Source organism: Delphinus delphis, chromosome 6 (genome assembly GCF_949987515.2).
Source record: "Delphinus delphis chromosome 6, mDelDel1.2, whole genome shotgun sequence".
In the NCBI taxonomy this organism is placed as follows: Eukaryota; Metazoa; Chordata; class Mammalia; order Artiodactyla; family Delphinidae; genus Delphinus; species Delphinus delphis.
The window spans coordinates 27,390,144-27,416,149 of record NC_082688.1 but is presented as its reverse complement, the minus strand read 5'-3'; the positions used below and the strand labels follow the sequence as shown (position 1 = coordinate 27,416,149).

The 26,006-nt window shown below is 35.5% G+C and overlaps 1 protein-coding gene across 1 annotated transcript in view; it reads left to right on the top strand.

Moving 5' to 3' along the window:
- FSD1L (fibronectin type III and SPRY domain containing 1 like) overlaps positions 1–26,006 on the top strand; it is a 65,234-nt gene that overhangs the window by 15,280 nt on the left and 23,948 nt on the right. Inside the window, exons 3-6 of the mRNA XM_060013355.1 lie at positions 344–475; positions 8,729–8,830; positions 16,777–16,799; positions 22,081–22,202. Coding sequence (XP_059869338.1) covers positions 344–475; positions 8,729–8,830; positions 16,777–16,799; positions 22,081–22,202 — 379 coding nt within the window. The remainder of the gene's footprint in view (positions 1–343; positions 476–8,728; positions 8,831–16,776; positions 16,800–22,080; positions 22,203–26,006) is intronic.

Here is a 26,006-nt window from a genome sequence, read left to right as displayed (position 1 = left end):
GTCTGCCTTAGAGCCTGAAGGTCTGGACAAAGTTGACAACCTTAAAACAAACTTTCACATTGTCCTGTGGAAACAGTCTTATAAAAGGTGAGGAGAGTATGGGCTAGTTCATAAAAGGCTACTTAACTCACAGCATTGCTGAAGTAGAACTATCAGCATTAGCAGCCAGCTTCTTGGATTTATCTGATTTTAAAGGTGTATGTCAAATATTAGAATTTTAATTATTTTATGATATGAGGCTGATATTAGATTCATAATATGAATCTATTCTTTGGTAAGTACTATATCTTTTAGTTTTTTAATGTTTGACAGCTCTTAAGTAAAATCTTTGTTTATTAAACAGGAAAATTCTTCTAACATACTTTCAGAGTTAGATGAAGAATTTGATAGTTTATACTCCATATTGGATGAGGTAAAAGAAAGTATGATTAACAGTATCAAGCAGGAACAAGCTCGTAAATCACAGGAGTTACAGGTGAGATCGTGCAACTATTTAAATATAAATTTTAGTCTGTATAATGCTTGATTTATTGAAAGCAAAAATTAGTGAATTTTTTGTGTAACTGTACTGATATCTTGTAGAAGAATGATTCTTAACTTTGTTTTGGTCATAGATACCGTTTTTTTAAAATTGTGATAAAAAACCTAAGATTTACTCTTTTAACCATTTTTAAATGTACAGTAGTATTAACTATATTCACATTGTTGTGTAACAGATCTCTAGGACTTTTTCATCTTGCAGGACTGAAACTCTGTACTCATTGAACAACACCCTATTTGCCCTTTGCCCCACTGCCTGGCAACCACCATTGTATTTTCTACTCTAGATATCTCATATAAGTGGAATCATACAGTATTTGTCCCTTTGTGACTGGCTTATTTCACTCAGCATAATGTCTTCAAAGTTCATCCATCTTGTAGCATGTGTCAGGATTTCCTTTTTATGGCTGAATAATAGTCCATTGCATGTATTTACCACATTTTCTTTATGTGGTATGTCCATTTATCTGTCTATGGACATTTGGGCTGCTTCTGTCTCTTGGCTGTAGTGAGTAATGCTGCAGTATACGTGGGTGTATATTGAAATTTTGATAGTGATTGCATTGAATTTGTAGATTGCTTTTGGTACTATGGATGTTTGAACAATATTGTCTTCCAATCCATGACCATAGGATGTCTTTCCATTTATCTGTGTCTTTAATTTCTTTCAGCAGTGTTATGTAGTGTTCAGTGAATAGGTCTTTTGCCTCGGTTAAATTTACTGCAAAGTATTTCATTCTTTTTGTTGTTGTTGTTGTTGCGGTACGCGGGCCTCTCACTGTTGTGGCCTCTCCCGTTGCGGAGCACAGGCTCCAGACGCGCAGGCTCAGCGGCCATGGCTCACGGGCCCATCCACTCCGTGGCATGTGGGATCCTCCCAGACTGGGGCACGAACCCGTGTCCCCTGCATCGGCAGGCGGACTCTCAACCACTGCACCACCAGGGAAGCCCTATTTCATTCTTTTTGATGCTATTGTAAATGGGATTGTTTTCTTTTTTTTTAATTTTTTACAAAGGAATAATATTTATTGTTCATACAGAAAATTTAGAAAAATTATAAAATAGAAAATAAAGATCATCCATAGTCCTGTCACTCAGAAGTAGTCACTATTTTTTTCTTTTTTGTAATATACATTTAAATATACATATATAATACACATATGTAGGGACATTTTTAATAGAATTACTATCTTATGTATAATTTTTAACCTGGCCTTTTAATCACTTATTATGCCAGATACATTTTCCCATGCCATTGAAAAGTCTTTGAAAACTTTCATCTTAATATTACCTATCAAAATTTGTTAAGCCAATTCCCTATAGTTAGGTATCTAGTTATTCTGTTTTCTTTTTTTTTTCTTTTCTTTTTGCGGTATGTGGGCCTATCACTGTTGTGGCCTATCCTGTTGTGGAGCACAGGCTCTGGACGCACAGGCTCTGGACGCACAGGCTCTGGACGCGCAGGCTCAGCGGCCATGGCTCACGGGCCCAGCCGCTCCACAGCACGTGGGATCTTCCCGGACCGGGGCATGAACCCGTGTCCCCTGCATTGGCAGGCAGACTTTCAACCACTGCGCCACCAGGGAAGCCCCTAGTTATTCTGTTTTTTGCTACTGTAAGTAGCTCCATGTTGTACAAGTATTTTGTATTTTTGTGGACATCTCTGATGATTTCATCAAGATTAAACAACATTTTTCGTGTTCTTTATACTGCCATATTGTTTCCCAAAATGGTTGTATTCCTTTACCCTCCATGAACAAGATGCAAAAACGATCTTTTCACTGCTGGGTAAGGATATATATTTTTTTTAAATTTCTACCAACTAAATGGAGGGAGGAAAGCATGTTATTATTTGAAGTTCCTTCGTTATTAGGTTGAATATTTTAACATGCTTCTTGATATTTTTGCCATTTATGAATTATCTTTTATGTTCTTTCCCTTTTTTGGTATTGGTATGCTTGACTTGTTGATTTTATTTATTTATTTTTTCCAAATTTTGAATTTTATTTTATTTTTTATACAGCAGATTCTTATTAGTTATCTATTTTATATATATTAGTGTATATATGTCAATCCCAATCTCCCAGTTCATCCCATCACCACCACCACTACCCCCCCCTTACCCCCTTGGTTGTCCATATGTTTGTTCTCTACATCTGTGTCTTGCACACCAGTTCATCTGTACCATTTTTCTAGATTCCACATATATGCGTTAATAGATGATATTTGTTTTTCTCTTTCTGACTTACTTCACTCTGTATGACAGTCTCTAGGTCCATCCATGTCTCTACAAATGACCCAATTTCGTTCCTTTTTATGGCTAATATTCCACTGTATATATGTACCACATCTTCTTTATCCATTCATCTGTAGATGAACACTTAGGTTGCTTCCACTACCTGGCTATTGTAAATAGTGCTGCAGTGAACATTGGGGTGCATGTGTCTTTTTGAATTATGGTTTTCTCTGGGTACATGCCCAGTAGTGGGATTGCTGGGTCATATGGTAATTCTATTTTTAGCTTTTTAACGACCTCCATACTGTTCTCCATAGTGGCTGTATCAATTTACATTCCCACCAACAGTGCAAGAGGGTTCCCTTTTCTCCACATCCTCTCCAGCATTTGTTGTTTGTAGATTTTCTGATGATGCCCATTCTAACTGGTGTGAGGTGATACCTCATTGTAGTTTTGATTTGCATTTCTCTAATAATTAGTGATGTTGAGCAGCTTTGCATGTGCCTCTTGGCCATCTGTATGTCTTCTTTGGAGAAATGTCTACTTAGGTCTTCTGCCCATTTTTTGATTGGGTTTGTTTTTTTAATATTGAGCTGCATGAGCTGTCTATATATATTTTGGAGATTAATCCTTTGTCGGTTGATTCATTTGCAAATATTTTCTCCCATTCTGAGGGTTGTCTTTTCATCGTGTTTATAGTTTCCTTTGCTATGCAAAAGCTTTTAAGTTTCATTAGGTCCCTAAATGGGTTTGTTTTCTTAATTTCCTTTTTGGATTGTTCATTGTTCATATATATAAATGCAACAGATTTTTGTGTGCTGATTTTGGTCACAGATGTCTTTGAGAATCTGAAAGCTATGGAAGAATACAAATGTTCTCTTTTAATTACAAACATGCTGTACACACATAATTTCCCAGTATTAAATACCCTTTCAAGTCTGTCCATTCTTCCCAGGTTGAGATTTGTTGTTTATATTTAGGAGGTGGGAGTTGTACTGCAGTTGAACAACGTGGGTTTGAACTGTGAGGGTCCACTTATACACTGATATTTTTCAGTAGTAAACACTACGGTACCATACGGTCTGTGGTTGGTTGAATCGTGGATGCAGAAGAACCACAGATATGGAGGGTCAACTCTAAGTTATATATGGATTAACCCCCCCATTGTTCAAGAGCCAACTGTACTTAAATCATTTAAAGGTAATTAGTCATAAAGTATCCATAAATTTCAATAAATAAGAAATTCATTTATTTAAAAAAGCAAGATTGGAGAATAAAGGAAAACTCAGCATCTTCTGAAGATCTCACCCATGGCTCATCCTGTGGAGATTTCTGTTCTGTCTTGGGCCCAAATCCTTCTTCATAGCACCAGTTTGGAATACCCTTTAAGCGTTCAGTTGCTTAATCTCTAACCTTCCCTTCTCCCTCCCCATACTTTTTCTCTGTCAGAGCAGCTCTAATTATCTTCATTGTATTCACCAGACACCATTTCTGTCAGCCTGGCCTATACCACATATTAAATTTGCTACCAAAATGGCCATGAGTCATATTTTTTCTCCTACATTTTCCTCTTCCCATCAAGTGAATGTACATTATCAATTTTTATCTGCCACCTTTAACCATCCCTGAAGTGAGTGATGCTCCAGTGCTGCTGCTATTATTTTTCTTCTCTCTTACCTGGAAGTTTCAGATACCTGGTTGGTGCCTTGTTTTGTTGGCATCTTCTTTCTGCTTAATTGTGCATGCAGTTTATTTTTCTGGCATTGTTAGTAGGGAAGGTAGGAGCAGCCAATAGACACAGTTTTAAAAGCTTGCAATTGGGGAGTTCCCTAGTGGCTTAGTGGTTAGTATTGCAGGCTTTCACTGCCATGGCCTGGGTTCAATCCCTGGTCGGGGCATTGAGATCCTGCAAGCCATGCTGCGTGGCCAAAAAATAAAACAAAACAAAACAAAAACAAAAACAAAAAACCTTGCAATTAGCTAAATAAAATTGAACTGTTAATACCCTTCATTAGTGTAGAAATTTTTCCAAGGAGGAAAAATACTTTCTCCTTGTCCCATATTATTCACCTATCTTATTATATTGCTAGGTTTTAAATAATGGCAGTTGACTAGCTTCTCTTAGGTCCTTTTCTCTACTTTTCCCTTTCTTCTTCTCCTCAAAATTCACATACACTGGAAACAAAGCTCATATGATAATAGCTTTAGAAATGCATTATTAGACATTGAAGTCATAATTATCATTGGATTTTTAAAAATTATTGTATCATCTTCATTATGTCCTGTTATGCTTATACTAAAGATAGAGTCACAAAAGAATTTGAAAAACCTTGGAATGTTCCACCTCTTTAATGTTCAAAATTCATATTTGAGAAGCTACTTTAATAATTTATGGGGAAGTCAGTGATAATATTTGATTGCCAGTATCAAGATTTTATGCACTCATTCAGTAAAATTTGAGTTACGGCTATGCTGGATTTAGAGTTAGTAGTAGTGAGCAAAACAGTTCCTGCCCTTATGCATTTCACATTCTCATGGAGGGTAATTTGCAAGAAATGCAAGAGAAAGGAAAATCAAATCCTTTTGCCAAAGAGATTAGAATTTATAAGAATAAGCGAAAATGTCTGTAAGGTATAACCGATTTAAGAATAATGTTAATGTAAACACTGTACAGCTGTATGTAATGCAGAGTGATCATGTAGGGAATTGAGTTCAGGAACAATTAGAAACCGATTTGAAGCACTCTGAGGGAGGGAAAAGCTTACTTAATAAAGGGAAGAGAGGGTATTCCAGGTAAGAGGCAGTTCAGTTGCTAAGATAATCAAAGATTAAAAGTCTAGAAGAGTCTTAGAATCATCTTTAAGTCAAGTCACTGCTGATTTGGAGGAGAGATCTAATATTCATGTCATGGCATGTGGATTTTGATATTTAGGTGTGCTGTCCTTAAGTCAAGATGTTTGAGATTTTTCAGAATTAGGTAATCTCTATCCATCGTGGATTTTTGGTTTAAAATATGTCCTTAGACTTCTAGGAGAAGTGTGACATTTTCATATCAGAACTTACTTTCTGGCAGCCCTATACAGAGCTAGGTATATGTGTGTACACGTAAAATCTATAGTGCTCATCTTACAACAGGCTCCATTTATTGCTCTTGTAAACTATTGAATGTATATTTCTAGTTATTGGCTAAATTTCCAGGAGTGAATAATTGGGTCATATAAATTTATTTAACCTTTTTTTCTCATGGAGTCTTAGATGAACTTTGTCCACTTTGGGTTTTGTGACTCTTAATTAAAATGATAATGAACATAATTATTATTTTTGCAACTGATCTGATTCGTGGAAGTCTTCCATGCAAACTGCATTTGGGCTCTTTTTAAATGAGATGATGTTACTCTCATTTTTTGATCAAGTATTCTATCAAATTCATCATTAGCTGTTGAATATTGATGGGGGATTCAAAATGTTGCAGAAAATGAGAGAAACAGAGTTCTAAATACTCTTTGGAAGTGGTGACTGCAGAGATGTTAGCACCATCTTTTCTTATCATCACTACAGATCTTCATTTTTTATAGTGATTCCATTTTTTCCATCCTTTTATTATCCTCAGTACTTGATTCTTAGTACTTGACTTTTCTTCTCAGTGGCACAAAAACTTCCACAGTTTTTTTTAATTTATTTTTTTAAAATAAATTTATTTATTTATATTTATTTTTGGCTACACTGTGTCTTCGTTGCTGTGCGCGGGCTTTCTCTAGTTGAGGTGAGCAGGGGCTACTCTTTGTTGCAGTGCGTGGGTTTCTCATTGTGGTGTCTTCTCTTGTTATGGAGCACAGGCTCTAGGCACGTGGGCTTCAGTAGTTGCAGCACACAGGCTTAGTAGTTATGGCTCACGGGCTCTAGAGTGCAGGCTCAGTAGTTGTGGCTCACGGGCTTAGTTGCTTCATGGCATGTGGAATCTTCCTGGACCAGGGCTCGAACCCGTGTCCCATGCATTGGCAGGCGGATTCTTAACCACTGCGCCACCAGGGAAGCCCCTTTCACAGTATTTTAATAGAAATGGTGATCTAGGGGAGAGCACGGGATATTGAGGGGACAGTAGGTTGTAAAATAAGACTCTAAGTTATTGAGATGTAAGCTTAGTGAACATAACTTCATTCTTCATGATGTTCTTGTGTTATGGTTCAAAGGAAAACCTATGGTGGTCTCAAACCATAACGCTTTCTTGGGGTAGTTTAAAAACCAAGTATTAAAAAGAATCACAACTTGGCTACTGATGCCATTTCTTTCTTTATTTGGAGTTAATAGAGCATCTCTGTTCTTTCTTTGGGTTCACAAACTCAATAGCATGTTGTTTTTATTAAGGTATTTTAGTAATTCCTCTGAATAACTAAGTGCTCTTTAAGTTGTAATCCTTTGTTCTCTCTTTTTTTTTGCTTTCCCTTTTGACTTGAAAGCAAATTTACAGCATTTTCTTAGAATAAGATATATTTTTTTCCAACTTTGACTTCAGATTTTTTTTTTTAACACTTTAATAGTTCCTTGAGATATATTCTTTATTCTTCTTGGTATTTTTTTTTACGGTACGCGGGCCTCTCACTGTTGTGGCCTCTCCCGCTGCGGAGCACGGGCTCCGGACGTACAGGCTCAGCGGCCATGGCTCACAGGCCCAGCCGCTCCGTGGCATGTGGGATCTTCCCGGACCGGGGCATGAACCCGTGTCCCCTGCATCGGCAGGCAGACTCTCAACCACTGCGCCACCAGGGAAGCCCTCTTCTTGGTATTTTTTACTTTTATACTACATTGACTTACTCTGCCCTAGTGATCCTGTATGGACCATTTATACCTACCATCTTATTCTCAGTGATTTTGCTTTTATAAAGCTCTATTTCAAATGGTGGTTTGTTAATTCTTTGAAACTCATAAGACGCTTACTCATAGGAAGAGCAGTATTTTTATGAAATTGTAGTTAGGTTCTTAGAATGACACATGAAAACCTTTTCTAATCCAAACTATGACTGAACTATTCTGCTTTTCCAAAGTAAAACAGGGCACATCAGAAACCAATAAAACCAGATGTAGTTTATCTTTAGTTTGTATCAGAAGGGAAAATTAAGTAGATTTGAATACGGAATAGATATTAATAAATATTCTGAAGAAGAATCTTGGATACATTTAAAAACTTAGAAATGGGTCAGTTTCTTTGTTTAAAGGTATCACTAAAAGTATTTTCACATAACAGGGCTTAGTTTTAAATCTACAAATGATAATGTGAGAGAAGCGGGGAGGGGAGGGGAGAGAAAGAACTGAATAGGAAAGATTGTGTTAGGTGAAATTAACACATCACTATAACAGAGTGTATCACTGTAACAGTTACCATTTTTTGTTCCTGTTTGATTTTTTTTAAATCTAGGCACTTCCTATGTTATCCAGTTTTGGAAACTGTAAATTAGCATTTATAGGAGTATGTATTACTTGAGTAATGTGATAAGTGGAGTACTAAGATTGTGCTCAACTGAGTGTACCTGTAACTTGATTCATGAACTTTAGCTTAATTAAATATCATCAAGAAATTTTGTCTTCATTATAGAGGATGTTGCCTGCAGATGGATTATTTTGATATTTTACTTTAAATTTTCTGACTACCTGATTGAGAAGAATCTTTAAATAAATTTGACCCCAACCATTTATAATTGCTTTGTTTTCTTTTTTGTTTTTAAATGATGAGTATATATCTGTATGCAATTAAGCTGTTCTGGACAAATTATGGACAGTTTAAGATAATTAAAATTTGTTATATATATGACTAGTGATTACCTTGCTTCAGTACCTCTATAAAATGTTTGTTCAATTATTGCTATTAAGATTGTAACGCTCATTGTAACAGTATATATTTAAGATTCTGATGACAATAGGAAATTCTTAATGATTTTTTGTTATTATTATTTTTAGAGTCAGCTTAGTCAATGTAATAATGCCCTGGAGAACTCGGAAGAACTACTAGAATTTGCAACAAGGTCATTAGATATAAAGGAACCTGAAGAATTTTCAAAGGTACCAAAAAACCAACCAAAAAAATGAGACTAATCCACTTAAAAAGGAAAGTTTTGTTTAAAAGAAAGTGGTGTTTTCCCGTTTGATTTTGGATTCATTCAGTCATTTCTGATACTAGAAAAGGCTTGGCAGTTCTTGTTAAGTAAAATGCTAGCTGTTCATTTATTCCAAAGCATATACTTAGAAGTGTGTGTCCTTGGGGTCACGAACAAATTAATTATTTGTTTAATGCTCAATTCAGATGAATGACATTACTCTTTTTTCAATTACTTCCCCCTTGGTCATTTATTTTAAAGGTACTTGTATACTTTAGCTGAGTCATACCTTTGTTATAAACATTTTATAACTAAGGAAAGAAGATTGATATTGCTATTAACATTCATAAAAATCTAAGTTGGTGTACCTTTCAATGAGCTGATTGGGAAAACATCATGACTTGATGCATATGAAAGCATTGTGAAACTTAGTAAATTTGTTATTAAATGTCCCAGTGTTCAGCTTAAGTAATTGTTTGAATGCTTTATTAAAATATGAAAATGTAGGTCCCTAAGGGGTATATTTGGTGTGAAGATACAAATAGTAGAGCAAGAAGACTGCTAATGTTTTAACCTAGATCCTGGTGTTTAAGAGATACTGAATTCTAGATTCTTATTCTTATTTTAAGTAGAGTCATTTTTAAATGATTACCAATTTATCAAATCATTTGATATTTGATATAGAATAAGTATGTAGACTATATAGAAAATGGCATGAAAGAGTGTGAAATAAAGCTATATAATTAGTAAAATATATACTGTGAAGTAGTCTTATCAAGATAAGATATTTGAGTTTGATATTTTCTTGGTCTTTGTGGACTGTGTAGTGAGCTGCTTGAAAGGTAGCTTTATAATCCATGTGTGCCCACCAGTGATTTCATTTTATGATTTTTCTATGAACTTGAGGGTAGAAGAAACTTCCTTGAGAAGATAACATTTGCTGACTTAAATCCCTGCATTTTAAACATGAACTTTAAAAATTAATTCCTTTTGACTGAATGGAAATTTCTTTTGCTGTAAACGAGTTAACCAATTAATTCTTGAATTTGGATGTCGGTTGTAAGAAAATTCATCTTTGCACTTTGTAAGACTTATTATATAAAGGAATTATGAGGGAATAGTATCATACTTTAAATTATTCTAAAAGTATAGATATGTCACCTATTCAGAGGGCATTTATGTGATAACCTCAAATATCTGGAACATAGCAAAAAAAACCATGCAGAAAGCAAAAGATGTCTGAGTCAGCAGAATCAGTGTCGCACAGTTCGTGAGTGGCAGTTAATATCTTCTGTTCATGTTAGTGTCTCAGAGTCTGTTGACTATTAATATGTACATGGTACTACTAAGTTTTTAGGTTTTTTTCCTTTTTGTTTCCTGGTTGTCAACAGAGTCCCCTTCTAGTGGAGTAGGGCAGCTGTTAATGACAGGCATAATCATAGCAGCAAGAATTAACAGCTGAGCACCTGAGAGCGGAAGAAGACAGGAAAACTATAAAATGTGGACATAGTACTCAAAAATAGCTTGAATCCAGTTGAATTTAAATAGGACCTGATGCTTGGAAAAACTGATAAAAGTTTGTTTCTCCCAAGTTTCTCTTTCCATTGACATTTTCAGAGTCCTTTCTTCTTCCTCTCAAAAGATTCTGTTCTCTCTCTCTCCTTTGTTCTTTCCAGCTTTGTTAAAATGTGTTTCCAGTATACTGTAAATTGGAAAGGTTCTGATAAAATAAATCACCTTGTGGTTTAAATATATTTTCTTCATGTGCCACTTTGCTTCTTATCTCACTATTTGGTCTTGTCTTCCAGCATTTTGCAGTACTGCCTAGTAGCTTGATCCCTTTGGAGATGTGTTGAAACGAATTATTTGTCAGTGTTTCCTAGCCAGAAATCTGAGTTTATTGTTCAAGAAAAATGCTTAACTGAGAGTTACTTGCAATTATTTTCTTAGTATATCCAAATAGTATCCAGATTATGGTTTGATTCCAAGTCAAAAACTAAATGTACTTTCCTAACCAGCTGCATGGACTCCAGGCTTGCCTCAGATACCTAACTGCTGACAGAGTAGGGAAAGATGACTTGGAAGATTAATTATTGGACTAGGAGTATGTTGTTAGATATTTGGAAACAATTCTTTTAATGTATATTATTTGCAAATATCTCATATTAAAGTGATTAAAGCAGATTAATATGAATAACTCATGGGGACAAAAAATATTGTAGGCTGAAATCTAGGCCATGAGTCCTTTTAGACTTCATTATCTTCAAAAAGAGTATTTTAAATACTAATATTTAAGTGATCATGTTGCAGTACATCAGCATGAGAATTGAACACAAAGCTATGTTAATTATTTACCAGCATTAGACAGTCTGAAAGTGAACAAGTAAAAATAGCACAAGTGGAAAAGGATTTTAGAACAAATTTTCACTAATTTTTTTTAACTGTTAGGAGTTTGGTTGATAGTAAATATATGCAGAAAGATCACCAGCAAATGAGTTCTGGATCATTAGCTTTATTTCTGGTTGAACAAGTAGCCAAAGCCCCAGCAGACTTGGTTTTTCTGCTAATAACTGGCTTGCAGAACACTGCATGGATCCCTTAGCAAAATTAATATTCCTACCAACTCTCCCTCTCCTCCGAATTTAGAACTTGAATTTTACCTATGAAAAGAGCTGAGTTTATGGGACATTTTCCAAGTCAATATAACTAACCAGCCACTTCATCCCAATCTTGCCACACGTAACTCAGTTGTCAGACAAGGAGGGAGGGAATGGTTACCTGCCCACAGGTGCTTACACTGGAGAAAAAAGTACAGAATAAGGTGAAAGGGAAACAGTCTTCTAGATTAGATCACAGATGAAAAGGGAGAAAGGATTTTGTGTATTTCCAACTTCTGACTCACAGTAACTCACCATTAGAATATTATTCAGCAGGTGTCAATCTCTGACCACTGGAAGGAGAAAATAAGGAGAGGGGTGGAAGCTCACTCAGTATTTTCAAGGGAGCAGAGGTAGTACTGGCAGAAACTCCTTTTGTGGCTGCAGTCAGGAATTCTGGGAGAGGAGAGGACCACCAACAAAAGCATGAAGGGAATTCCCTGGCGGTCCAGTGGTTGGGACTCTGTGCTTCCACTTCACGGGGCACGGGTTCGATCCCTAGTCGGGGAACTAAGATCCTGCAAGCTGCTCGGTGTGGCCAAAAAAAAAAAAAGCATGAATGTTTCAGTTATGAAGGCAGTTTAAAAACAAGTCTAAATATTTAAGAATAGCTCAAACTATAACTTTTCACCTTTACTTCGTTTGTAGGTGTTTATGTCTTACAGAAATGCAGTCTCCTATTATATAAATGTACTTAGTCATAGAGTACAGATGTATGTGGTACTGTATTCCATGGTTTTTTTTTTTTTGGCGGGGGGTACGTGGGCTTCTCACTGTTGTGGCCTCTCCCGCTGCGGAGCACAGGCTCCAGACGTGCAGGCTTAGTGGCCATGGCTTACGGGCCCAGCTGCTCGGCGGCATGTGGGATCTTCCCGGACCGGGGCACCAACCCATGTCCCCTGCATCGGCAGGCAGACTCTCAACCACTGCGCCACCAGGGAAGCCCTGTATTCCATGTTTATTTCAAGTTATTTACTAGGGTTTTGTGAAGAAGACTTTTAAATGATCATGTTTTTGGAAAAATAGTGCTTTTTATAAACATAAATATATGTATAGGAAATATAAAACTTCTAATGTTTGGAATCAACTAGTACGCAGTAGTTTTTTTTGAAATCTAGTATTTTTTGCCTAAGGGAAAATTGCACTTTGAAACAGTCTCTTGTTTACTCTCTTTGACTGAGTCCCCTCCATTTCCCTAGTTAATCCTTAATATGGTATTTTTGGGGTGAAGGTAGAAGTCTTAGTAATATATTGTAAAAAGTATTAAATATTTGCCCCCTAGTCATTTTCAGATTGTCTGAAAGAAACACTGCAAAATTATCTGTCCCAAATCTAACAGGATAATCTGAAGTATGAAACAATGTGAACATATAGACATAACTTGAAAAGTTTCCTCAATGTTGCGTGGCATTCACGTTTTTACTAGGAACTCTATTGGACTTTACTGCAAATCAAAATCAAGATAAATCTTCTCCTGAAAATGTGACATCTAGCCTTTGTTACATTCATTGTTTTGACAATGTTAGTATATTTTTCTCTCAGCAGTTATCATTCAGAAACAGATATATTCTTATTTTTGTTGCTGTTTCAGTGCTCTGATTTTAACTAACTTTTCCCTTGCTACCTTTCTCTATTTCAGCCTGTATTTTGGAGAATTAGATTGTTAAAATGTTTAATTTATTTTAGATAATTTTAAAAAGTCATTATCTACACATAAGACGGTTTAGGATGGAGTTTAGGGTTCAAAGATATCATTGTGCTCATCATTTTATAGATGAGATAATTGAGTCCTAAAAGAGTTAAGTGACTTGCTGGTTAATGTGATGGGCTGAAACTCAGAGCTCTTAAAACTTGGTCTAATGCTCCTTATTTTTAAAAAGTTAAAAAATTTCTGCTGGTTGGGAAGAAATTTGGAAATCTCAAATTTTGTTCTGTTTGGGTAAATGATTCATTGAGTACAGTAAGCAAGATCTAAAACTTCTTTATTATTCCTATTTTAATTGTGTTTAGGAAACACTATTTAATTAGCTCCTCCATATATGGAACTATTTTAGAGTACTTTGCTTCTAATGTCTTTCTATAAAAGGAGAAAAATGAAGATATTAAGAAGAAATATAGAAACAATAAGATCTTAATCTTCAGAGGGCTGAAATAAATTCATGGAGGAAAGTAGTTTCTATATCTGCTCATTGCAGATTGGGAAAAGATCTGGTTTAAATACTTTATATTTAATTGGTAGTGATAAAAAACCATTTGTGATTACTTCTCCATTATTATTACAGTTTTATTTAAGGAAGTTTGGTCTCAAGTGACAGATTCACATAACTGGTAAAATAAAGGGTCAGAATTGTAGGATTTATTTTAAATAACATTTGAGAGATGGAGGAAGGGAATCTCAGAGAGAGAGAGAAAGGAGCCATCTCTGATGATAAGAGAGAGAAATGAATTGTTGGCAAACAGGATTTCAGTAGAATATTGAAATCGAAATAGTGATTGAAATTGAAAATAGTGATGTTGAGCAAAGTAATACGACTAATGTTTCTTGAAGGCTTTCCAATAGTGTACACTGTCATAACCTAAAAATCTAAGTATTCACTGAGACCTCTTCATAATTCACAAAGTGGTATTATGTAGATACAAATAAATGTATTGGAGACAGAGCAGTGGTAAATCCTGGGATCAGGTGGTACTCATTAAGTAGAGATGTTTAATTGACAAAAATGCATCACTCTTGGAACTGAAACTTAGAGGAATCAAGCAACATATTAATGTATATCTTTTGGATAGCTTTCTGCTTTGGGAGAAGAAATTCCAGGAAAAAAGTAAACAATCTATTTTCCAATTTAAGACATTTCTTGAAGTTGGGCCCTTATATTGAAATACCTGCATAATTTGAGACTTTCTATCCTTTTCTCATTGCACAGTATAACTTCTTCAACCTCTCCTGCATTTATACAGTGTATATACTATAAAATTTGAACCTATATGAAAGAGGAACCATGGAGGGTCTCCAGTTTTACCAACTGGGTGTATTTATATATATAAATACATGGGATACATATATAAATACATATATAAATACATGGGAACAATTTTTCCTAGATTATCTGGCTTTTCATCTATTTTCTGGTTTGTCATGAACAGCCTAGTATATTAAACAATAACATGAAAGCTTTACATGCGTGTGTACATGTGCACACTTGCACACAGATGCACTAAAAAAATGGCACCTTGCTAAATTAATACTAGACACAAAATTGAATCATTATGGTCAGTTTTAAAAACAGTAATGGTCTTTATATTGTTGGGTTATTTGGGAGTAACTGGTAAATAACATTCCTTTAACCAAGTTCTAAACCAATTGGGAAATAAGACAAAACAATAAAGTTGATAAGAGGCCAAATAAAATGATGTTGGAGAATTTGGCTTATATCAATGGGCACACTTCCTAATATTGAATCCTAGAAGTAGACAGACTTACCCCACCCAGGGATGTAAGTACAGGGCTACCTCAGGTCTTTGTGTGTGAGGGGAGCCTGTTTCAATGAAACTTGCTGAATAGAGGGAAAGAACCGAATATAGAACATATGTTCTCTGTGGGCAAGCAAGCTGCCAGAAAGAGGGAAAGGTGCTGAGCTACTTATTTCTAGTTTGTCCTTCCAAACTCATAATCAGATTAAGTCATATCATCTTCCCAGGAGAAAATGAGGGAATAGAGAGCAAGGCTAGTGGCACTTTTCTCCATGTGTAAAGAAACATCAAGTGCAGAGTTGAGTCTCCTCTTCCCCTCCTTTCACACTTGTATAAAAATCTTTGGTTATAATTCTAGCTATAATGACAATAATTTTTAAAAAATCAGTGTAATTAACTTTTTAAAGGTAAATTCGACATACAATATTAGTTTCTGATGTATATGTAATTGACTTTTTTTTAACATTTCTTATTCCTAGTACCAAAGTAGGTACTTTGTACTTTTATGTATGACTCATGGCACGTGTTATAGATGCCACAGAATTGGGTTGTTTGCTGTAGTATCTGGAGCTTGGAATGCGTCTTTAGAAGCATTAAGGACCAAATAGAATGATTAGTATACAAGGTCATGGAGTTGATTATGATAGTGCTGGGATGTGCTCATTTTCTAAATCTCAATTCTGTTCTTTTTGTGTAGACAGGTATGCAGACCAGAATATTTTAGGATGGGTATAAAAATGACCAATACCAAGTAAGAACAATATTAGAACTGAAGAAGAGAGACAACAGAAACATTGCTGAATACATCTAATTAATGTTCAGTTAAATTTAGTAGTTATTAAATATTACTATGTGCCGAGCTTTATGCTAGACACTGGGGTTAGAATATCAAGCATAATAGCCATGTGTTGTTAATTATGATGGTCAGCGTGGGGAAAAAACCTTTTGTTGGACCTATTATATGGTATGTAAATTTAAAGGGGACAGCAGTTTCTGCATGTATTTTTCATCAATTTTCTGTGACATACAGCACTGAGTAATAGCTGTGCCCTCTTCCTAAACTTGTGCTAGCATTCTCAAAAAAAAAAAAAGATAGCTTAAGTAGCGTAGGTTTAAGTTGGCAGCTTCTCTGAAGTCATCTGAGGGAAAGACCCTATTGCTAGAAGTGTTTCTTTGGTTTCTGCTTGTCTGAATTTTTGCCATTACAACTTCATTTTTTGGGGTAAAGGATTGTAGAACTGCAGCCTAGTTTTATATGTTAGCAGGCAAGCTCTCAGAATACAAAGTCCTTGCCCAGTGAAGGCAAGTAGAGAAAACTTGGAAGAACCATTTATGAAGTGGTGAAAGAGATCTCTGAAGAAAAATTGAAGAGCAGATTTGAAATGTATAAGAAAACCATCAGAATGCATAGAAATATGTGCCCCATGAAGGAGGTTGATTGTTCTAGTTGAAGAGTGTCAGACTGAATGAAAGTGGAGGTGTGTGTTGATAATCTTAAGGTAAGAAAAAACATTTATAGTCATCTGAAATTAGTTTGAAGTGTTAAATTTTCCTCCTTATTTTAAGGTGATTTATATCGGGACTGGATTTCCAACTATAGTTCTAACATCACATTATGCAAGCTGATGTGAACTGTACAGATTTCTTGTAATTTATGTTTTGGTGAATATGAACTAATCTATTTCAGGGTTTTTATCCTAACTTTTCTTGCATGTCACTGCCATTGAAACTTGCATGAAAAGCACTAACTGCCTTCTTTCTCTTCTCCCTGATTTGCTCCAAGGCTGCCAGACAGATCAAGGATAGGTATGGTATAAAACCTACGTTTTTATTTAAGTATCAACAGTGAAGTCAGAAATGAAATTCAAGAAGTTTCTTATTAGAATCTCGTTAGTTAAAATAAATACACCTAATGGCGAAGTGCAAAAAAAAAGAGAAAAAGTCTTGTGCATATATTCCGGAATAAACAGTATATCAGCAAGATTTTTAAAAAACATAGTTATTGACAATTATGTACTTCCAAAAGAATTTCATTTCTGGTATAATATAGTTTTAGTACAGTTCTTAATTAGCTATGCTAGTAGATGGGGAACCATTTTGAATAATTAAAAACATATATATTCCTGAATGTATTTTTTGTTGTTCTTAAATTTTACCAATATAAGCGTGTCTTATTTTATGAGAAGTTACAGCCTTATTTCGTTCCTCAGGAGCTAAAGCTCTCCTTTTTCGCTCCCTCCTGCAGCTGACGCAGCCCCAATAAAGCCTTGCCTGAATTTCTTGTCTGGCCTCTAGTCAATTTCTGTTGATCGGGGGAAGGCCAAGAACCGTGGTCGGTATCACAACCACAGCAACAAAAGCCAGCCTGATGATAACTCGTTATGTTTGTCATCTGTGTCTCAGATGTACTACTTGGACTCAACCTACTGGACCCACTGGGTCAATAAAGTCCTTAAAAGCCACACACACAAAACAAGAGCTATTGCTCTCCTACTTCACTGCTCTCCTGTTTAACACCTTTGTATTCTCATTCCATCTTGTTCCTGGTGCCATCTCTATTTCTAATGCCACTACTGTCTAGTTTGTGGGAGGAGAAGATTAAAGAAAATGACGATAGGCTTTGGCTTAAAGGTCTTTACCATTGGTAGAGCCAGGATTAGCACAGGTAATTTAGTATTTGCTGTAATGAATGTACGAAAGGGCTAAAAGAGCTGTTGGCAATTTTGGATTGGGTTATCACAGAACGGATGGTTTTGATCTGCTTGGCTAGTCACTGAGCATTGACTGTAGTGAAATTATCCCTTAAGATTTCTTCATTTGAGGAAAATGAAATTCTCTGAAAGGCACAGCTCTTCAAAGCACCACTCTGAGTCCTAGATTAAATTATTCATCAGATAATTCACAAAATTATTCTGTATGTATTATGTGAAAACCAGTGTTGTATTGTTAATCTTGGCTGAAGACTTCAACTCTTGTGTTTTTCTAGTGGCCTTTTATTTGACTAGAGGCAAGATTCACATGGCAGTCATAGCATTCTTAGCACAAATATTAATTTTTCTATTTTTTGCATATTTTTTAAAAATTAATTTTTATTGGTGTATAGTTGATTTACAATGTTGTGTTAGTTTCTGGTGTACAGCAGAGTGAATCAGTTATACATATACATACATCCACTCTTTTTTAGGTTCTATTCCCATGTAGGTCATTACAGAGTATTGAGTAGAGTTCCCTGTGCTATACAGTATTTTTCGTATATTTTATATCAGGGAGTGTTTAAAGACTTGGATTATTCTTATAAATCCTGGATGTAGAAAGGAGATTATGAGAGTTTGAAAGTGAAAAGTATTGGCTGTATGAGGAATGGATGCTAGGTAGGTCAGTTTTCTGGATAAGGTATATTTGGGTTATGTGTGCTGGAATTTGCCGTAAGTAATCCATCTTCCACCCTGGCTAGAGTATTCTTCTGTTTAGCCACCTACTGCACAAAATCCTGCTCTGGTCCGCGATTTTCTGGATTAGAAGTCACTTCCTAATCAGGCTTTGGGCCGTCCAAAGACTTTGAAAGAAACCTTGCAGTTATTTTCTCTTTGCAAAAATAAAACTAGGAGGAAGAGATCCTTGTGTTCAGCTTTACTGAACTATTTACTATTAGAAATGAACCAAATGGTACATATATACGATGGAATATTACTCAGCCATAAAAAGGAATGAAATCTGGTCATTTGTAGAGATGTGGATGGACCTAGAGTCTTTCATACAGAGTGAAGTAAGTCAGAAAGAGAAAAACAAATATCGTATATAACGCATATATGTGGAATCTAGAAAAATGGTAATATGAACGAACCTATTTGCAGGGCAGGAAGAGAAACGCAGATGTAGAGAATGGACGTGTGGACACGGCTGAAGGGTAGGGTGGGATGAATTGGGAGATTAGGTTTGACATAAATACACTACCATCTGTAAAATAGATAGCAGGTGGGAACTTGCTATAAAGCACAAGGAGTTCAGCTTGGTGCTCTGTGATGACCTAGATGGGTGGGATGGTCGGGTGAGGGGGATCCAAGAGGGAGGGGATATATGTATACATACAGCTGATTCACTTCATTGTACAGCAGAAACTAACACAACATTGTGAAGCAATTATACTCCAGTAAAAACAAATGGGCAAGGTGAATTAAAACATTCCTACACATGGAACCTGTAATGTAGAGACGTATCTGTGGATTTTAGATTGTTAGTTTGGGCTTTGAGGCACAGTTGTCTAAATATATTCAGTTTAAAAATAAAAAGTCCAGTCTTTTGGAAAATTATAGCATTGTTGTACATCTCACTTGATTTATGGAGACTGAAATTTTCATTGCCTAGAAAATAAAGGTCATTATTCTTTTTTTAGGCTTTGATAGGCCTTTCTGATATATCTTTAGGGGATATAATTTTTCTTTGAGGCCATAGTGATATTTTTCCCCCAGGTTTATCTTGAAGAGTGTACATACTATGCTTTTATTTGTTGGGTTTTTTTTTAATTGAAGTATAGTTGATTTACAATGTTGTGTTAATTTCTGCTGTGCAGCAAAGTAATTCAGGTATACATAGACGTATACATTTTAAAATATTATTTTCCATTATGGTTTATCACAGGAGAGGCCATAATGGTTAAATCAAGTTTTACAGATAAAGTTTCAGGTTTAAATTCCTTAAAATACTTTCAGATATTTTTCTCAACAGTTCTCAACAAACTTTTAAATCATCAGGTTTAGAAGCAACCAAGTAAGTTCAAACCTGTTCATTGATTCAGTGGGCATTTACCAAGTACCTATCTGAATATAGCTCTTTAAGAAGTCTTTAAATCGAAAGATACTTGGGACTGTCAAGAACAACATATGTAAGATTTAGCCTTTGTTCCTAACTTCTTATTGATGTGATCTGAAATTTTACTATTGAGAACCAAGAGCTTAAAGTAATAATGTGTGAAATGCTCAGCATTATACTTGCCATTCAGTTAAGTGTGAGTTCCCTTCTCCATAAATTGTTTTTTAGTATAGCACTTCCTTTTTTTTTAAATTAAAGTGTTGTTGATTTACAATGTGTTAATTTCTGCCGTACAGCAAAGTGATTCAGTTATACATATATATACATTCCTTTTTTATATTCTTTTCCGTTATGGTTTATCACAGGATATTGAAGGTTGTTCCTGTGCTATACAGTAGGACCTTGTTGTTTATCCATTCTATTGATATATATAATAGTTTGTATCTGCTAACTCCGAATTCCCACTCCATCCCTCCACAACCCCTTCTCCCCCCTTGACAACCACAAGTCTGTTCTCCCTGTATGTGTGTCTATTTCTGTGTTGTAGGTAAGTTCATTTGTGTCATATTTTAGATTCCACATATAAGTGGTATCATATGGTATTTTTTTCTCTCTGACTTCGCTTAGTATGATAATCTCTAGTTCCATCCATGTTGCTGCAAATGGCATTATTTCGTTCTTTTTTTATGTCTGAGTAGTATTCCATTGCATATATGTACCATATCGTCTTTATCCTTTCATTGGTCAATGGATGTTTAGGTTGTTTCCAAGACTTGGCTATTGTGAATAGTGCTGCCGTGAACATAGAGGTGCACGTATCTTTTTGAATTATAGTTTTGTCCAGATACATGCCCAGGAGCAAAATTGCTGAATCATCTGGCAACTCTGGTTTTTTGAGGAACCTCTCTACTGTTCTCCATAGTGGCTGCACCAATTTACATTCCCACCAGCAGTGTAGGAGGGTTCCCTTTTCTCCACACCCTCTCCAGCACTTGTTACTTGTAGACTTTTAATGATGGCTATTCTGACCAGTGTGAGGTGGTGCCTCATTGTAGTTTTGATTTGCATTTCTCTAATTATTAGCGATGATGAGCGTTTTTTCATAGCACTTTCTTCTTGATAAATAGATCAGCTGTTGTTCACTCTTTGTTACTACTAAAGTGACTACTTTCCTAGTTTTAAGATGAAAGAAAATGACTGAATACAGCAACAGTGTGACATTTTTCATCCCCAAGTAACTGAATACAGCAATATGTTTGATACCTTTCATACCATTGATCTTTAGGGTAGTTTGGTAGATCTGAATGACTAGGCCTGGTATTCCCTTTGTTCCTGCAGCTCTATTTACTTCCTCTGCCAAATTCTGTACTAGGAGGACAACATTCATGAATAGCATTTTTGTGTCATTTTTTGACCAAAGATAATAAGGAGAGTTACTTTGTGATACATGTGGAAATCTACTGTAATATGAAAAATTGAAATTTGAGATAAAATAACAAATGAATAGAATATGAGAATTTCTTTTAATCTCTAGTTTTAATTGACAGAACAATTTCCCCCTGCTTTGGGTAAAATGATGTCTGGTATGGCTTCTTCCTTTCTTTGTTTTGTATACCACATTCATCTAAAATATATTTATTGAGTTTCTGTTATTTCCATGGCATATGGTTTCACAGGGCTGTTTCTTCTTGTCTCCTTCCATTCAGTTGATGTTGATAGATCAGAGTGACACCTACTAGCATGGTATTCAAAATTGTAATTTTACTTCTTTCCTTTCTCATCCATGGCCTATAGCAGCTACCAAGCTATGCAGTATTTGGTCAGTGTACCTCTACTTTTATTTAAGGACACATGGAATGGCTGTGACAACTAGGCAGAATGTTTGAATCAGGGTATATTTACAGTTCATTATTTGGCATATGAAAAGGGGTGAGGCTGGCATCAGGAAATCAGATTGAGTGTACAGAGGTTCAGATGATTGTTGGGTCTGTTAAAGATGATTTATCTTGGATATTTGTCTCTTGAGTTATTTGTAATTTTATGCAATTTTGTAAAACTGGCTGGAGGAAAGTTCTTTAAGGGTTATCTTAAATGTCTTTAAATTTAAAAACATTTTACAGTTTTTTATTAAGTTAATTTTCAAAAGATCTAAAAGCAATAGCTTCTGAAATCACTAGAGTGAAGTAAGTTCTATCTGTTCGTTTTATAAGTTAAATATGATACGATACTTCCCATTCTTTTATTTTTAAAAGAATGTTTATGTTTGTGTTTTCTGTAGAGTGACAATGGCTTCAGCTTTTCGCCTTTCTTTGAAACCAAAGGTCAGTGACAGCATGACTCATTTAATGGTGGATTTTTCTCAGGAAAGACAGATATTGCAAACTTTGAAGTTTTTGCCAGGTAAGTTAGTACATATATTACATGTAAAGTTATTTAAAAAACCTTTTTTTTCCTTCAAGATTTTTCTGTAATGAACATTAGAATGTAAATATTAAGGAAGTACAGTGTGATTTTTTTTTCTTCATTCAGCTAAGGAATAACTGAATTTGCTAGTCTTTATTTTTAGATAATTATTTTACTGATAGTAAAGATTCCATTTTAAGAACCCAAGAAAGGGATACCTTTTGTTGCTAGTTTGGCAGAGAGAAGCAATATGCCATGGTGGTTCACAGTGAGTCGTGGGGCCAGACTTCTAGATTTGCATCCTGGCTACCGCTTACTTGCTGTGTAGCCTTAACAAGTTATTTAACTCTCCCTCATTTTTTTCATCTTTAAAATGTGATGTTATCCTTCTGGGGTTTTTATAAGGATTAAATGAATTGAGACCTCTAAAGCACGTGAAATAGTACCTGGCACGTAGTTAACACGCTGTGAAAGTTAACGGTTGTTATTACCATATTGTGGTGGTTGCTGGTTCAGATGGAATTCTATTTCCAGTAGTAATGTGTTAACATTGGTTTATTAGAGTATTAGTATGAGGGTATTCCAGCAGTCAGAACCATTTGAAATTGAGTCCCAAGTTACTGTCCACAGGTGTGAAAGAGCCAGTTAAGGACCTTTCGGTTATTATTCTCTTTTTACTAACATCAAGTAATGTGGTTAAGTTGATAGCTAAAACAATTTGGACTTGGTGATTTGGGGGATCAGGAAATCTCTTGAAAGCAAAGTGTTTTACTTACAGGTTTATGGTTTTTGGAGGTTAGCTGTTTTTGAGTAGAGAATGTTGATCATATGAAACCATTCTTTTCTTCTCTGAAGATTTAGTCCAGGACTTTAGAAGATGATTGGAAAGACAAAGTTAGTAGTCATGAAACTATAATGGAACTAGTAATGGTAGTACAAGTGAAGTATTAACTTGTGTGGTATAGATCAGAAGTTCTAGAGGAGTTTAGAGAAGGAAAAGATGAGAGAAAGAATCATAGTTGTAGAGGAAGGAAGTATACATACTTGTCAGTGGATACCTATCTGTAAATTGGCCTTTCAGAATTCCTAACCATTATATTTTCATTCACACGACTACTCAATTCAGAAGGAGAGTCAGGAGTGGTAGATTGTGAATATACACATGAGTAGTAGTAGTTTGATTTTTTAAAAAAACTACTAAAAAAGAAGTCTTCTCACCATTACTTTCCTTGATTTTCAGTGATGGCTTAACAAACCAAGGCCATGTCTGCCGTACAGTCAAGTAGATTGCATGCACAGTTAGGATTTCCTCTTTTGCAAACTGTTAAGACAGTCTGAAGGAATGAGGTATAATGAAAAGCAAGAAATCCTTTTGTGGAGGAGTTTCATCCTGAAGGAAGGTATAATAGGTTGTTAAAATTTATGAAAGGTGAATTCATATTACTAATTTTTTGTATTCTGCTAGAGCATAAAAATTTCCTATAAGATCCAATCAGATTAACTTAAAAATGAATACCTTCATCCCTTAATAATTCCTTCTATAAACACTGCAAAAATCAACTCTATACTGAATTATGTATAGTAATGAGTTTTGGACTTATCTGAGCCTGCACATTGTAAGTGATGATGATGGATGATAATAATTACAGTCATTTTCTTCTGCTGTAAGCCATTATTTATACATTGCAACTTAGAGTTTATATCCTTTCTGAGCCTCTGCAGCCAAGAAGAGAAACATGTTTGTGGCAGTATTGATGTCAGTTGTCCTTTTACATTCACATGCAGAGAAAAACATTAGCAGAATTCTTACACCAATGTCCACACAATTTAACTGTTGCTTTATGGAAGTTGCTGTGAATTGCTTTCCATTCTCATTTCTAAAGAGAGTTCTGCCTTTCCTAATATTTTTATATTACAAGTTTACGAACATTCATCTTCCCCTGAACTTTTATCCCACATTTGTTGAAACTCTTCTCTTACTTCTGTTTAGAATATTGGGTGAACTTCCTACATATCAGATCCAAGTCACTCTTTTTTTTTTTTTTTTTTTTTGCGGTACACGGGCCTCTCACTGTTGTGGCCTCTCCCGTTGCGGAGCACAGGCTCCGGACGCGCAGGCTCAGCGGCCATGGCTCACGGGCCCAGCCGCTCCGCGGCATGTGGGATCTTCCCAGACCGGGGCATGAACCCGTGTCCCCTGCATTGGCAGGCAGACTCTCAACCACTGCGCCACCAGGGAAGCCCCCAAGTCACTCTTAATTTGACCTACCACTCTTTTTTTAAATTTAATTTTTATTTTATTTTGGAGTATGGTTGATTTACAGTGTTGTGTTAGTTTCAGGTGTAAAGCAAAGTGATTCAGTTATCCATACGCATATATCCATTTTTTCAGATTCTTTTCCCATATAGGTTATTACAGAATATTTGACTTAAATTATCTAAATTTTCTTTTTCCCTCCCAAGTTTGCTTTCTTCTGGGGCCATTATTCACAAGAAAGAAGAATCTTCTTGCTAGTACATTCTTACTGGAATGGTAGCTGAATTTGGGAGATAGATAGTGGGGAGTTAGCTGGACCCACTTACAAATTAAGTGATTCTGTCTGTATATAAGCCTCTTGGGACATTCAGTACAGGTTTTAACTCAGCAAAACTATAAAATTACTACATGCCATAGGCCGTTACATTTCCTCACATGTAGGCACTGCACAGCATATTAAATTTATGAATGCCTGTATCTCTTCCCATAGCAATGAATAGTAGTCTGTATTGCTTATATTCCGGTAACAAGAGACTAACATCTGTAATGTATTATAGGGACGAAACCCCTACAGACAGATGAAGGAAATTAATCATAATGAGAAATGATAAGTATTTCTTTGTCTGTTGTCTTACTGATAAGATATATCAGATTCCAAGTATTTATTGTACAATTACACACATGCAGTAGTTCAACTTTGAAGACTATAGCTAATGGAGATCAATTGTCCCACCTCTCTCCTTTCCTCCCTTTCTTACTAGTTAGGCTTGAAGATTTAAAATGTATATCAAATTCCTTTCATCTTGGTCTTGATTATTGTATCTAAGATATTTGGTTTACTTTGTTCTTTGTTAGGTCTCACATTGCTTTGAATTTTCATGTATAGAATTCCTTTGTTATAGTTTTTTTAAAAATTAATACTTTGTTTTTTAGAACACGTTTAGGTTTATGGAAAATTGAACAGGTAATACAGAGTTACCATATATTTCCCCTCCTCCCCCACATACAGTTTCCACGGTTATTAATGTCTTGCATTAGTGTAGTACTTTTGTAGTAATTGATAAATTATTATTAGCTAAAGTCCACAGTTTACATTAGGGTTCACTCTGTGTTATACAGTTCTATGACTTTTGATAAATGGATCATGTCATGTATCCACCACTACCTTATCATACAGAATAGTTTCACTGCCCTAAAATTCCCTTGTACTCTGCCTGTTCATCCCTTGTATCCTGCAGTCTTGCTATAAGCTTGTTAGTTCCAGGAATTTTTCTGTTGATTCTTTGAGATTTTCTACATAGACAATCATGTCATCAGCAAACAAAGACAGTTTTATTTCTTCCTTCCTAATTTGTATATGTTTTACTTCTTTTCCTTGTCTTATAGCATTTAGCTAGAACTTCCAGTACAGTGTTGAGTAGGAGTGGAGAGAGGGGATGTCATTGCCTTAGGGGAAAAGTATCTAGTTTCTCAACATTAATGTTAACTGTAGTTTTTTTTGTAGATGTTCTTTATCAAGTAAAGTTCCCTAGTTTACTGAGAGC